This window comes from Apodemus sylvaticus, chromosome 11 (genome assembly GCF_947179515.1).
Source record: "Apodemus sylvaticus chromosome 11, mApoSyl1.1, whole genome shotgun sequence".
In the NCBI taxonomy this organism is placed as follows: domain Eukaryota; kingdom Metazoa; phylum Chordata; class Mammalia; order Rodentia; family Muridae; genus Apodemus; species Apodemus sylvaticus.
Window position 1 is genome coordinate 38,020,720 of NC_067482.1, and position 15,295 is coordinate 38,036,014.

The 15,295-nt window shown below is 42.2% G+C and overlaps 1 protein-coding gene across 2 annotated transcripts in view; it reads right to left on the reverse strand.

Annotated features, from left to right (window-relative positions):
• Nucleotides 1–15,295, reverse strand: part of Atp10d (ATPase phospholipid transporting 10D (putative)) — a 95,403-nt gene that overhangs the window by 62,440 nt on the left and 17,668 nt on the right. For both annotated transcript variants that reach the window (XM_052197990.1, XM_052197988.1), the window contains exons 2-3: nucleotides 3,897–4,223; nucleotides 1,396–1,590 (exon numbers count right to left, since the gene is read on the reverse strand). In XM_052197990.1, the coding sequence (XP_052053950.1) occupies nucleotides 1,396–1,590; nucleotides 3,897–4,186 (485 nt within the window). In that variant the 5' untranslated portion in view covers nucleotides 4,187–4,223. The remainder of the gene's footprint in view (nucleotides 1–1,395; nucleotides 1,591–3,896; nucleotides 4,224–15,295) is intronic.

Consider the following 15,295-nt stretch of genomic DNA (forward strand, 5'->3'; position numbering starts at 1 on the left):
TTTGGCTGAGTTTGGTATTAGTTGGGTCTAAGTGTCTACACGCAGATTTTGCCACTATGTGATTATTGTGGGCCAGCTAGGGCTCAAAGGTCAGTACGGTCTAGCATGCCACTTCTCTAATCCCTGGCATTTTCTAAGTACTCAAGGGTCATTGCATGACTCGTGGAATTGGTACACATATGCTCTGTGGCTTTCAACTGCAAATTAAAAACTTCTACTCTAAAAATATCTTAGTATTTGGTATCACAGGTTGTGTGTGTGTATGTGAGGGGTGTGTGTGTGTGTGTGTGTGTGTGTGTATGTGTGAGAGAGAGAGAGAGTTGGATAGTGTTGGTTTGGTTCCCTTCATAAATAGCATAAAATTTAGAACTATATTTTTACTATTCAAGTTCATCTCACATCATTTTACAATGATGAGAAATAAACTATTTTCCTTGTTTCTCAATAGAACTCTAAACAAATGTTGTGAACGCTACTGAAGAAGTCTAATTATGAACAGAATTCACAATCCCGCAGGCGTTAGCCTGAATGCCACATCTTCAAACAAGTTTCCCTTAAACCTTTTCTCTCTATGATTCTCCTAAGACTGGGGACGAGTTGCCGTGAGTCATGCTATTTACTAAGTATTAACTTACATCTAAAAAGAAGCACCCAGGAGCTGCATATCATGAACATCCCGGTTCAGAACTCACCTTGTCTGAGTTCACTCAGCACTTTCTCTTTACATACTGCACATGAAAGTCTGCAAAAGAGAAGACAGGCTCCCGCATAAAGCCTGTCCTCTGGATGCCTTGGGTATTGTTGTGATAGGATGTCACAGGATTTATACACAGAACGAATCCTATTCTGTTTTTACAGCCCATTTCTCCATAAATAGCTCTTGACTTCTCATATACCATACAATTTTTCTATCTATTCAAGTTGTTTTTCCCTTTTTTTTGACTCTCATCCTGGTTGTCATACCCAGGCTGGCAATCTTGCTGAGATTATAGCGGGGTTACTGCACCCAGCTCTCAATCCAGAGCAAATCGTTTCAGTTCCTCTATGAGTGAGTCAGAAGGTTTTGCTTTTGTTATTGTCAAGTCTTTGATTGACAGTGGCTTTCGGTTCCCCTCCATGCCTTCAATTAAATTCACTGAAGGATTTTAAGAAGTGTTAATTGAAATCAGTAATAACAAGTATGGCTATAGCTTAGTGGTAGACCAATTGACTAATAATGTAAAAGGTTATGAAGTCCTAAATTTAATCCCTGGTACCAGAAGAGGTAAAAACAAAACAGAAACAATAGCAACATCCCATCAGTACAAAAAGGGTCCTGGTCATACCTATCAGTAGGAAGACTAACATGCTCATAAATAATATAGTATATTCCTTGGGGACACCCCATCCACTTACCTACTGTAAACTTTGGTTATTAAGTTGTTGATTTGCTTGTCGATTTTGTATTTCCGGTAGTCTTCTAAGCCATCTTTAATTGCAATAATTGTGAGGACCACCACCAGAGGCAGCATAGTGATTTCCTTTTGGAAGGCTTCTACCAAAGGCACCCAGTTCAGGACCACGAGAAACAGGAAATATAAATTGGCAGCCCTGTAAGCCAAGCACACACAGGGAGACCTTCATGGAGCACGCAAGAGCTGAAATAAAAGTGGCAAGACACTGGTTTTTGCCCTTTTGGAAAAGTCAGTATTAGCTGATTTTACAGGTCACAGAACAGGGAATTAACAAATTCTAGCAAATATGAAAGTATTGATATCCATGACATTTAGTTTGGATCATATTTGAATAAATGTAAGATTTTTTTCATAAAGTATGTAATAATGAACCTTTGAATGGGATGGCCTTGAATTATATGGTTGAAAAGGAAGTACCATTTCTCTTTAAAAGTTAGAAAGAAAAATGGACATTCTGAATCAACACATTAAATTCAGACAAGACTCAAAGTGAGCAGGGATACCTGGGATTTTCTCTCCTTGAGACTTTGTTTCTTCCCACACTATTCAGAACCGCAGTGCTCGGGACAATCTTCCATCCCCAAAACTTTGCTATTTTGTATATTCAAATAAACACACACACACACACACACACACACACACACCAGAGCTCAGCCCTGCACAGTTATCAGGAATTTTCCTTTTGCCCTCAGCTGTGAAACTCCTTAAAAGAAAAATCTACCCAAATGTCTCCTCCATCATTTCCAATTCATTTTGTTCTGAACTTTTCTTTCTTAACTGCTTATGTTAGATCTAGGGCTCCAATTTTTTCTACATGGACCTCATCCAGGTCCACAGCTCACTGTCCTCGCTGGAGTTAGGAGACATAAAAGCCCGTAGCCCTCAAGGTATTAATCTCACAAACTCACACCAGCACTTTAAACAGAATCACCATTCAGGAAATGTACAGTTGAGACTCTCTGGACTCACAGCAGCACAGCATTTCCAAAACAAGGAACTGCACAGCCCAGCTGCGCTTTGGTCCTTGCTTCCCTTTTCCTGGGAAGTTTTGTAAGCATCACACTCACCATGTTCATCTAATGGTCTTCTCTTCCACTTACCTCCCAAAGCAGTCTGTAGTATCGGTACTTGCTTCTCCTTCCCTTCATTCCCACACTGTCATAAGCATGGGTCTCCATGACAACCTACCAGCTTCCGAAAGGGCCACTTTGTCTCCAGTTTGTCTCTAAGTCCTCACCTCACTGCCTCCAAGCATGTTTTTCTCTTCCATAGAACCACGCCTGCTGTATTGCGTCTCAATTCTCTATCCTGACAGCCACACTCTTCGGGTGGGTGACACCCATCTGTCCAACATTATTTCCTACAGTTCCCCAACATAGACACTGGGTATCCTGGAGAGGAAACACCCACAGGCTTCACGTGAGCCTTCTACCCTGAGGTCTATGTGTTTTCACTACCAATCATTCCTCCATGTGAAATATGCTTTGCCCATTCCTGGGCAGAGGAGATCCCACCCTCCATGATTAAAATGAACACCGCACCCCTCTTCTGTGGTTCCATCTCAGACTATGATTTCTCTTGGAGGCTTCTGCTCTGATGGATAGCACTTTAGAATAACTGTCAGCCCACTGTGTACCCTCCCATTGTTTATATACATATCTGGATAACCTACAGAATCCGTGAGGAGAGTAGCAAGTTATACCTGCATTTTCTTCACTGTCCGAGATCGCAAGTAAGCTCTGGGAAATGCCTGCTAAACTGAATTACACCACTATTTTACATAATAACATCGTATTACATTTGCTTAAGAGTCCTGTTCACTGGGTGGTGGTGGCACACGCCTGTAATCCCAGCACTCTGGAAGGCAGAGGCAGGCAGATTTCTGAGCTCGAGGCCAGCCTGGTCTACAGAGTGAGTTCCAGGACAGCCAGGGCTATACTGAGAAACCCTGTCTCGAAAAAAACCAAATCCAAAAAAAAAAAAAAAAAAAAAAAACCAAAAAAAAAACCAAACAAAAAAAGAGTCCTGAGTCCTGTTCTTTCTCTTATTATCAAGTAAGAAAAATCTGCAATTAAAATGCAACGTGGTTTAGCAGAAAGGATACCAAAGTACGAGGTTATGGCATTCACTCTGCGCTTATTATGGTGTGGCATTGACTGAGCCACGGATGGGGTTCCTATAGAAGACAATACAAGGATAACAGTATCTTCCACAAACAGAAGACATCCTTCCAACTGTACAGAACTGTGTGACCCTAAGGCATCCTTACTCCAGCCTGGACTTGAATCTAAGTTGCCTTGGATGATTTTATACACACACACACACACACACACACACACACACATGCATTAAGCTTATATGTAAGAAAATGGGGATTTGCTGGGAGTATCAAGTAGAAAAATGAAGACCTTCCTGAGACTCTCTCTTAAAGGACCACAGTACCTGTGAAACTGTTCAAATAAGTTTCTTGGCACAAAGTTCAGAAGCGTGTACTTAGTCGTCCGTATCCGGTTATTCACGTAGGTTCCAGAAAACCTTTCGTACTCATCTCTGAAGCACTGAAGGTGAGGGACGACCACGCGGTGCTTTCCTGCAGGTCTGGGGGTCTGGGAGGGCTTGCCCCCACAGGCCAGCAGTGAGGAGTAGTTGTAGGACCTCTCGTCTTCACCCTGCGTCCTCCCATTGATCAGCCGATGCCAGTGATGTCTGGCCCACTGAAGAAACTCAGTCATATCCAAGACGCAGGGAGACCTGGCTGGTACAGGTGATCTAGCAAACAAAAACACACTTCTTGTAAGCCTCTGAAAACTTGCAAAGTGTGCACAGTCTTCTAATATGCGGCCTCGCTCTTCTACGTGCAATTGTTCGTTGCGGTTACATCTTTTAATCCAAGCCCTTGTTAAAGCCTTCCTCCTCGGGAGCCAGGCATCTCACATCTAAGCAACAGAAGACAGAGCCTACAAGGCAACCACCTTGGCTTTCATGTGTGCAAGTCTCTTTGCTCCTTGATTGTCAGCTTTCTCCTTTTTGAAACCAGACTACACACACATGTCAGGAAGTTGTCATGAGGCTTCAGTGGGTAGCATGCAAAAGGTCTAGCCTAAGGCCTCATAGACAATAAGAAGTCTGATGGATCATAAAAAATGGCTACAAGTCCTTCCCACCCCCCTGTTCACCACGTGGTGACTCTTTCTTTGGCTGATGAGTATCCTTCTCCACCGTGACCACATGCCTCACTCTGGCTAAAGGAACACTAGGAAGCGAGACATGGAGGCTTGAAAAGCATTCTTTATCAGGTTGGCCACTCACACTGGATACACTTACACTAAAGCTACTGCACATGTGTGTTGCAGCCTCTGGCTGGCTGTCTGCTGACCTGCAACATGTTACTCCACTCGGGTGACAACTGAGATCAAAGGACAGCAGATGTCCCCAGATGAGCTGAACTGGAACCAGCCACCTACCAAACCGAGGCAGCCAAACTCTAACTGACCAATCATCCCATCCTCATTCTTATTTTGTTTTTTGTTTTCAAGAGTCCCATATTTTCCCAGAAATTTACTGTTGGCAAGAGAGAACCTCCCATTTATTAGGAGTTGACTATATTCCAAACACACTGCAAAACCCTCCATGTGCATTAACTCCATATTATATCAATCAGGGTTGGAGAGATGGCTCAGCAGTCAGGATCATTTGCTGATCTTTCAGAGGGTCAGAGTTCAATTCCCAGCACCCTCGTCAGGTGGTTTACAATCTCCTTTAACTCTAGTTCCTGGGGACTTAATGCTATCCTCTGGCCTCTGTAGGCACCTGCATCCATGTATGCACACATACACACACAGACATACATAAAAATAAAATAAACCTATTTTGTAAATTACATCAATTCTGTAACACGAGTAGACACAGCTGATTCAAATTACATCTTTCTGATGTAACAAGGGCTCCCTGCTATTGTACCTCATTTGCCTGTGTAGTTAGAGGATCTAACACTAGGACCCCTGCCCCAAATTCACACACTAGGTAATGAGCATGCCAATGAATATGCTGCAAAAGAAGCCCAGGGGTCTTGATTTCCGTCTTGATTTCTCAGTGCTATCATTTATGTGCTGGTATCGACCACCTAAGTTTTCTCACTTAGGAAATCTGTAATGTGTTGTCTTAGTTGTCATGACAAGATGAACTCTGAGGTATAGAGTTCATGTACAGGATACATGCTGATACTGCCCTAGACTAGAATTGAAGACACCATAAAGACCTAGACTCCACTCTCCAAGATTTGAGGGTATAAGTGACCTCCTCGGCATGCACATATTTAATCGCAGTCCTGGTGTAAAATCATAATTATGGCAATATTGTTATTAAGAAGGCTATTTAAGGGGCTGGAGAGATGGCTCAGAGGCTCTAAATGAGCACTGGCTGCTCTTCCAGAGGACGAAGGTTCAATTCCCAGCACCCACGTGGCAGCTTACAACTGTCTACAGACAGTTTTAGAGGACCCGACATCCTCACACATAAACATAAATTAAATGCACATGAAATAGAAATACATAATTTTTTAAAAAATATAATTTAGGTTATTTCCTTTCTAGGCTTCACTCTGAGTTTATAATGATTACTAATTCATTTTTCTGAAGTACTATACTAACCAGAAGTTAATCGTTTTTCCCGAAAGGACATTGAAATTAGACTCAACTTTTATGATTCTAAGATTATAAGTCATTATCCACCAACGCGGGGTAGCTCTGTTCTGACTCCCCTTATTCCTGAGATCAATATTTGAATAACCCATCCTTGGCAGTACGTTTGTTCACTATGCATTGTGCCTCACGCAATCCAAGATAGTCCAGCTATGTGATGTCAGGTTATTCTCACATCTACTGCAAATACACCGAGTCACAAATAAATGACTCGAAGTCCATTAGATCTCCTTCAAAAATTCACCTGAAACAAAGCCATTAAAATACAGAAGACAAACAGGTACAAGTCCACTCACTTAGTTTGCAGTCCTGGGGACTGAGCCTGAGGCTATGCACTCACTGAACACATCCTAGGGAAGCGTCCTACCTCTGTGCTATATCCCTATCAGTTTCTTTGTGATTTCATGTTGTAACGGAGTCTAAACAAGTTGTCGGGCTCGCATGAAGTTCGTCTGTAGCCCAGGAAGGGCGTTAACCGTGCTACACTCCTGCCTCAGTCCCCTGCAAAGCTAAAACAAGCCTGAAACCTATGGCCTGGCTCGAGAGCCACTTTTAACAATAGGAACACCGCTTCGAAGGGCATGTCTTTGTCTCTGAACATTGAGTGCTGTTACAATATCTCCCCACTGGGAAAGCAGACTTATCAGCTTTGTACATATGGCAGAGGGCAATGTTTTTGCTGTACTGGATCTGTCCTTGGGATCCTGTCCTCTATCCACCTACTCAAGAGAAGTAAGTTCATGAAAATTGCCTAAGCTAAAATAACACTCTTTTCGACACAGCATTTAAATGTCTGTACCTGAAATGTGTTGGGAAAGTCTGGTTTTTACCTGTCAGAAAAACAGCTTAGCAGGGTATGGTGGCTCACACTTTTAATTCCAGCATTTGGAAGATAAGGGCAGGTGGATCTCTGTGAGTCTGAGGCCAGCCTGCTCTACAAAGTGAGTTCTAGAACAGCCAGGGCTGTTACAGAGAAACCCAGGGTAGGAGGGAGGGGAGGGGGGAGGGAAGCTTAGGTTTTTTGCTGTTTTTTTCTTTTTTTTAAAGCTTTTGTTTGGTTTGTTTGTTTTTTCCGAGACAAGGTTTCTCTGTGTAGCCCTGGCTGTCCTGGAACTCACTCTGTAGACCAGGCTGGCCTCGAACTCAGAAATCCTCCTGCCTCTGCCTCCCAGAGTGCTGGGATTACAGGCGTGTTCCACCATGGCGCGGCTGTTTTTGTTTTTTGTTTTTTTGTTTTTTAAGCTGCAACATGTATGAAGTGTACCCTGAGTAACTAAAGTAGTTCACAGTGAAGCCAGAACTCCTCCACAGAATAAGGAAGTGAGACGAGGCTCCACAAATTAACCAACATCGCAGAGCAAAATAGCTAACATAACACTGAGAGCTTTCCTGCACGAGCATCGGGGCCCACCATGACAAATCTCATACTTACCTTTGGAAAGCTGACGTTAGTGCAACTTGCTACCATTTCTGCACTTTCTGGTGGGAAGTTTTCATTCGCAACTAAACTCTTATTAAGATATAACACTGCAAGTCTGTCTGGTGTCCATACCCTCTGCAACAATCTAAATACCACCACTTGACCCTTAAGTTTCAGAGCAGTTTCCTGGCAATGTGAACCTAAGATTAAAGAAACCTGGAACAAATATGGGGTGTGGGAGGGGAGGTGGTGTTAACTTCTGGTAATTCATGGTACGTCAGACTAACACCCTCGCCCTAACAAAAATAAACGCGTGGTTCAGACAGTCAGCTTTGCAGGCAAGCAGCCAGGCAAGAACCGGATCTTCCCCTAAGTCACCCAGTTTCAGAGAAATAATGGCATACTGACTGGAAAACATTTCATGACCAGCGTGTGTCAGTGTCTGCCTCTCTCTGTGCCTCCCCAATATCCTATTCCCTTAGAGGTTCTGCATTCAGGCATATATTGTATCCCTTCCCCCTCCTCTTTCTCAAGGAATTCTGGTGGATGCAGACTTGGGGCTGATTCACCCCTCCACACTGCCTCCCTCAGCCATTCTGCTCTTGACAGCCCAGCAGCTCAGAATCAGAAGAACTCCACCTCACCAGCACTGTTACCATTCCTCAAAATTGACAGCTGGGAATTGGACCTGGTGCCACAGGCCTGGGACCTCAACTACTTAGAACTAAGTAAGTAAGGCAGGAGGATTACAAATTCAAGGTCAGCCTGAATAACTTAGGAAACCCTTGTCTTAGAATAAAAAACTGGATGGGGAGCGTCGACAAGATGGCTCCTTGGGTAAGGGTACTTGAAGCCAAGCCTGATGAGCTGAGTTCAAGTCCTGGAAGCTACATTGGGTAAAAGAAGAGAAATGAGTTTCAGATGCTGTCTGACCTCTCTGTGTCTCTCTGTCTCTGTCTCTCTCTCTGTCTCTGTCTCTCTCTCTCTCACACACACACACACAAAAATAAATAAATATAAAAGAATGGTTGAGAATATAGCTTCATATAGAGTACTTGCTAATCATGTAAGAGGCCCTACTATCCACTACTTATTTTTATTTGTTTGTTATTTTTTTAAACAATAGACTTTTATTGTATGGTTTACAAATATATATTATTCTTTCTAAAAAGTATGTGGGTTATATGTACATGTATGAGGTACCTATGGAGGTCACAAGCATTAGAATGCCCTAAAGCTAGGCTGAAAGATGGTTGCTTGTAAGCTGTCTAATACGGATACTGGAAATGGAACTGGAGTCTTTTAGAAGTGCAGTAGGCACGGAGCCATCACTCCAGCCATCATTACACTGTATTCTTCGCAACTGAGCCCAAACACTTTTTTTTTCCCAGCTGGGAGACTGATTGATTGGTTGATTGATTGTTCCCTGTATCTCATTCCTTGTTACAGGTCTGTGTAAGTTGCCAGTCTCACATTGTTTTAACCTGGTAGGCCAATATAGAGTTAGAGATAGAGATAGAGATAGAGATAGAGATAGAGATAGAGATAGAGATAGAGATAGAGATAGAGATAGAGATAGAGATAGAGACAGAGATAGAGATAGATTAGATAGAGATAGATAGATAGAGAGATTCACTCATTTCTTTCAGATTTTTTTTTCCAATTTAGTGGAATATGCCTTTTGCTTATGTCCTAAAGTTTTTCTGAATTTCTTAGCATCTACTGCCAACACATACCTTCTTCCCTTCAATTCTCCTAATTTGTCTCCTCTCTCTTCATTCATTTGTTTAGCTAAAATTATTGGTCTAATTTATGCTTCAAAGAACCAATTATTCTTTATATTATTTCTTCATTTCCATTTTATTAATTCCTACCTTTGTCCTACTGTTTTTGTTTGTTTGTTTGTTTGTTTTGTTTTTGTTTTTCGAGACAGGGTTTCTCTGTGTGGCTCTGGAACTCACGCTGTAGACCAGGCTGGCCTTGAACTCAGAGATCCACCTACCTTTGCCTCCCAAGTGCTGGGATTAAAGGCATGCGCCACCATGGCCCAAAACTTCTCCAACTCTGGTCCTACTTTTTTTCCCTACCTTTGTCTTAATCGATTTTTTTGCCTATCTATTGTTGTGGATTTGGCCTTTCTTTTCCCCATATCCTGAGGTGCCTTATCAAGCTATGTAAGCTAGCTATCTGATTGTATGTGTGCCTGTGTGCGCGCGCGCGCGTGTGTGTGTGTGTGTGTGTGTGTGTGTGTGTGTGTGTGTGTATGTATGTAGGTTTGTGTGCATGGGTAAGAGAGGTAGGGGAGGGAAGGAGGAAAGGAAAGAGAAGCAAAGGGAAGGGGGAGGGGGAGAAAGGAAATGGGAGAGAGAGGGTGGGGAGAGGGAAGGCGCTAAAGCACATGTGGGTAGAAGCTATAGACTATAGAGTCAATGTCAATCAGAATTATTTTTTAAAAAATATGTGATAATTGTATTTGAGAACTTGAGCATGATGGAGAGAAGCTGTGCTTTCAGGGGACTACGGAGAAAAATAAAGCATTGGGAACTAATTAGCAGACCAGTAGGGAGGTTTTGGATTTCCACTTTAAAACTGAAGTCTTCCACCACTGAGCAGCTTTGTCGTCTGAGTGTGAAATATCTCCCAACATACTTTGAGCCCGTATTCCCAATTTGTGGTGCTATTTGGGGGAATTATGGACCCTTTAGGAGGTGAGGTCACCAGGAGTGGACTTGGAAGTTTCTACCCTGGCCCCAGTTTCAGCAGCTCTCTGTCTCCCAGTCAGTGTCCCTGCAACAAGCTCCCGCTGCACACTCCGCCATCATGAATTAAGATGCCCATGCATTCCCTTCTCTGCCATGACTAAGACTGATGGAGACCGTGAGAATTAATCTTCCCTCCTGTGGGTTGTTACAGTGATGTACAAGTAACTGATACAGACTGAATGACCAGGAATCTATCAAGTTTCTTCTGGTTCAGTACCAACCTTAGAAAATATGTTCTCTGAGATGCACATGTTGCTGCAGGGAAAGGCTCTACGAGGACTCCAAACCCTTGCTCCTAGCTCTGCAGATGGACAGTTTCTGTTCTTTCTCCCTCTTTCATCATTATCGTGTTGATTTCAACATTCACCAAGGTGTTGAAATACATACTCGGGCAGTCACTAACTCCACACTGAACTGAAAGTATCTATGGGAGTGGAGAGAGTCACATTCCTAGTCTGATGGATGCACACACTGGACTCATGGATGCCAAAGATGCCAGCTGGGCCACAGGGCACAGGCGTACACACCACTTTCCCACCATAGCCAAGACAGAGCCTTTTAAACTTTCTAATTCAGCCAAGTAAATGAATGTCAGTGCTCAGAAAGAGGCTCATGTGATATTGTAAGTATAAACATTCATGAAAGTGCCATCAAGTCATGCCTTATCAAGGAGCATTAAAGGTAGTGATATTTTAATTTCTGGAGGTCACTTAATCTAAAGCAGGCCTTCTTAAACTCCTCATTCGCAAACCTTTTTCCCTCAAGAAAGTTTTTATGAGACCCCCCAGGTACACCAGTACACAAAACAGGTATGCAAATCAAACATTTATGGATAATAGATGCTAAGAAGTTCATTTTAAAACAGGCAATTTGCATACTAATAAGATGAAATCACTTGCTTATTTTTATGTAAGGAATTAAATTTGGGATGAATATTTGATACTGCAGGGTATAGAGCATCTTTGCTATTTTTCACTTATATCTCATAATTGTCAATGCAAAAGAACACCTCTTTTCATAAGTACATATTACAAAATCCCATTAAGAACACTTTAGACAAATTACTTTTTAAAAAATGAGGCCATGAATTTTAAAAAGATCAAGGGGGGATATACTTGAGCGTTTTGAGAGAGAAAGAGGGGGGAAGTGATACAATTATATTACAGTAAAAGAAATTAAAAGAGAGAGAGAAACAGAAATTGTTAGAAATTCTGTCCTTTCTGACAGAGGGAGCAGAGGACTGTCTCTGACTCTATTGCCTGCCCTTGGGAACTGGGTTTCCTCACACAGCCTTAATAGGAGGGGAAGAGCCTAATCTTATCGTAACCTGACCTGTCATATTTGGTTGATTTGGTTGAAGGAAAATGAAAAAGGAGTGGATGGGGAGGGAGGAGCCGGAAGGGGGATAGAGAAGATGTGGGGGTGGAGGGCAGAGAGGAAACTGTGTCGGGGATGCAATTTATGAGAGAATAAATTAATAAAAATGTACTATTTGTAAAAAAAGAAATTCTGTCTTAATCCCAAACTAGAATCTATTTAATGATTTTTTATTTGTTTTTTTCCTTGTTTTTTTTAAAGTTTATTTATTTATGGGTTTGTTTTGTTTTTTTAAGTGTAGGAATCATGCCAGAAGATCCCTTCATACATAGATGGTTGTGAGCCACCCTGTGGTTGCTGGGATTTGAACTCAGGACCTCTGGAAGAGCAGCCAGTGCTCTTAACCACTGAGCCATTTCTCCAGGCCTTGACTTTGTTTTGAAACAGGACCAAACAATTCAAACGGCAATTTTTAAAATTGAATATTTGATCACAATATAATCCAACGATGTACTCATGTGATACTTACACGTGAAAGGAAAATATTACACCTCTCTGTTCTGTATGAGCTGTTCTGTATGCTTCTGTATGAGCTGAAAGTTCCTATTGCAGTCCCAAATCTGAACTGCAGTGTTTTGTGCGGCAATCAGGGGTCCTGGATGACCCCTGGCATGCTCAGTGCCGGGTGCACCTGTTGTGTCTTCAGAACAAAGGCTTGTCGTGAAACCGTGAGAAAAATGCAGGCCAGCCGTGCCAGAAATGCCTCAGGTGTGTCACACATTTGATACGTTTTTGATCATTCATGTTCACAAGAATTTTACCATTCCCCAGCTGATGCCTGCGACCCACATACGCATCCACACAGCCATACACAGAGTTGCAAGACATGGCTTAACTAGCTGTGATCTAGACATCAGAATGAATAGAGACTAACGGAGCAGCTTTCTGCTCAACCACATATTCTGCGCCAGGGTGCCAGCAAGCTCCTTGCTTTAATTTCTTTTTTTACGAACACAGAGAATCAGCAGTTTGAAGCATTCATAATTAGCTTCTCCTAAAAGGAAAAAGCAACAGAATCCTGGGCAGGCACACTTTTTTTGTCAGAAGATTTTTATTATGGCCCCTTGACTCCAGCAGTCCATTTCATAGTTCATCCATTTGAGCTGAAGTTGTAGTTAATAGGCATTTTGTTCACCATCTAAAATATTTTTTACTTTAATTGACATATAATGGCTATACAATTGTACACAGCATGATATATTTTAATATACCTATACACTGTACAATCATTGAATCAAGCTAATTAACATATCTAGCACCTCAGGCACTTCTCATTTCTTTGTGATTAGAATATTCAGAATTCTTCTAGGGATTTTGAAGCAGTCGCTACAATACGGTAGCCATGTTTACCTCACTGTACAGGAGAACATCAGAATTAATGTCTCTAACTTTAGCTCGGCATCTCACCAACCTCTTTCTTTCTTCCTTTTCCCTACCTCCACTGCCCTCTGACGGTCTTCTACTGTATACTTTTATGAAGCCACGTTTATATTTCACGTTTGACCATCCTCACCACAGCTTTGCCACTAAGATCCTCCTTCTGTGTCCATGTCCATTGCCATATTACCCTCTGCATTCTGTCAGCTATTTGGCCTATACATGTAAGGTCTCAACCTCAATGTGTTCCAGAGAGCATAGGTGCCATTTAGATCGTGGGACACACTGTAGATGGAAACGGTTCTTTCTCACCCTTACTTATACTGTCCCCTATCTCTCAGGCTAGCCCCACACAAAGGCTGGGAATCCTGTATGTGGAACTGGGGGTTCAAACGTTAAGTGATTACCTAGAGCATAATTTAAATTGCTTGAGTCTAAGTAAATGCTCCGTTCAATGTACCTGTAGTACCTGGAAGTAACCAACACTGAATAGTCACACCAACATCATAACCAACAAATTTGACAAGAAATGATGTCTATACCACCCAAGCATTCTCTCCCAAGCTCATTCCAACCAAATTTGTGAACCCCTTGTATTCTATTTGTTCAGTTTCCCAAGCTCCCCTGATAAGAATGCTCCAGGGCCTGGCTAATCAGGCTGCCAGATCTCTTCCCAGGAGATTCAGGTACTGGGGACCTACAGTGGAGCCCATGCCTGTGTAATTTTATTAGCACCCTGATGGCTTATCATAGGTTAAGAACCTAGAATAACTTCTGTACTTTTCTGCAAATGCTGTTCCCTCTTACTGGGGGCTGGCCAACCAAAATATCCACTCGCCACACTAGCCTCTTCTGTTGTCAGTTTGACTGTGGAATGAGAAAGACTGAGAAAGCATGTCAGGGCATCCCCTACTCTGCTCCCACTACAATCCAATGCAGGGCTCGGGCACTGTGCTTGGCAGTGAGTCTCAGTAGCTTCCCTTTTCGGTGGGGAACTTAGGCATTGCTTTCTGTGTGTCTTGCCCAAAGCTAGATAATCAATAAATATCTAGTGACCATTGAACTTTTAGAGAAAAGTGGTAATATTGAAAAGCAAACACAAACTCAGCACCACTGTCTTTCTCTTAGAAGCCGGGATGAAAGACCTAAGTTTGAGGAAGCACGGGTATTGATTTTGGCTTATGGTTGCATCATCACACCATTGACAGAAGCATCCCATATGTTCTCGGTCCTGGGATCAATGTCCATTCCTGGTACCTCTCTTATCAACTAACCTCGCTCAAAGGGTTGTTGTAAACATCAAATGGATACTTCAATACCTCAGAATAATGTGTGACCCTTTACAAACGTGAAGTAAAGGTTAATTATTGCTGCATTGGTTGACAGCTAATATGCATAGATGATATCATACCCCAGATATTCATCTGTGTTTAATTTTTTAAACTCTTAACTCAGACTCAGTCACTGGTCCCATTCATCATTTAGTAAACTTGCTCTCCAGTTAACTAGAGCACCTTCCAAGCAACTAACTAGCTAAGGATAGCATCACCCTCCCCCTCCTCTCTCTCTGCTATTCCCAGGGGCAAGTCTGGCACCCCAGAGACAGAAGCTGCAACGAACAACTTAATGTGGAACACTTTTAAGATACTTTTCAAGATCATCATTCCTATTTCCAAGATTTAACATAGTCCTCAAAAGCTGATTTATCATTGTTTTCTGCTAACAACCCAAAGTTCCCATGAGACGGTTGGCCCACTTCTCTACCACTGATAGGCACTCTGACTTGAGGATTAAGGGAGACATGTTTTTAAATGATACAAAGAAGTGGGCACTTGAAGTCCAAAGATGATCAAGTAGAACCAAAGAATGTTTAAGATGTGGATACCCTCCTGCCCTGAGCTAATCTCGAGACACTTTTTCTAGAAAATTAAAAAAAAAAAATTACTACTAAAGTATAGCTACGTTTAGTGCTTATTAAAGTCACTTACTATACACAAATCACTTAAAAACAGGCTAAGTTCTCAAAACTCTGTATCCCTTGACGAATGCTTAATTTGGCAAAGTTGGAAGCAGGAAAGATTACCAACGATAAATACAGGATAATGAATTCTCTCGGGCCCAGTTAGCACTTAAAAGTTTTAGAGGGCAGCCCCAGCCAACAAACAACTTCAAATACACACATGAGGTCATCTGTCTGGAAGACAA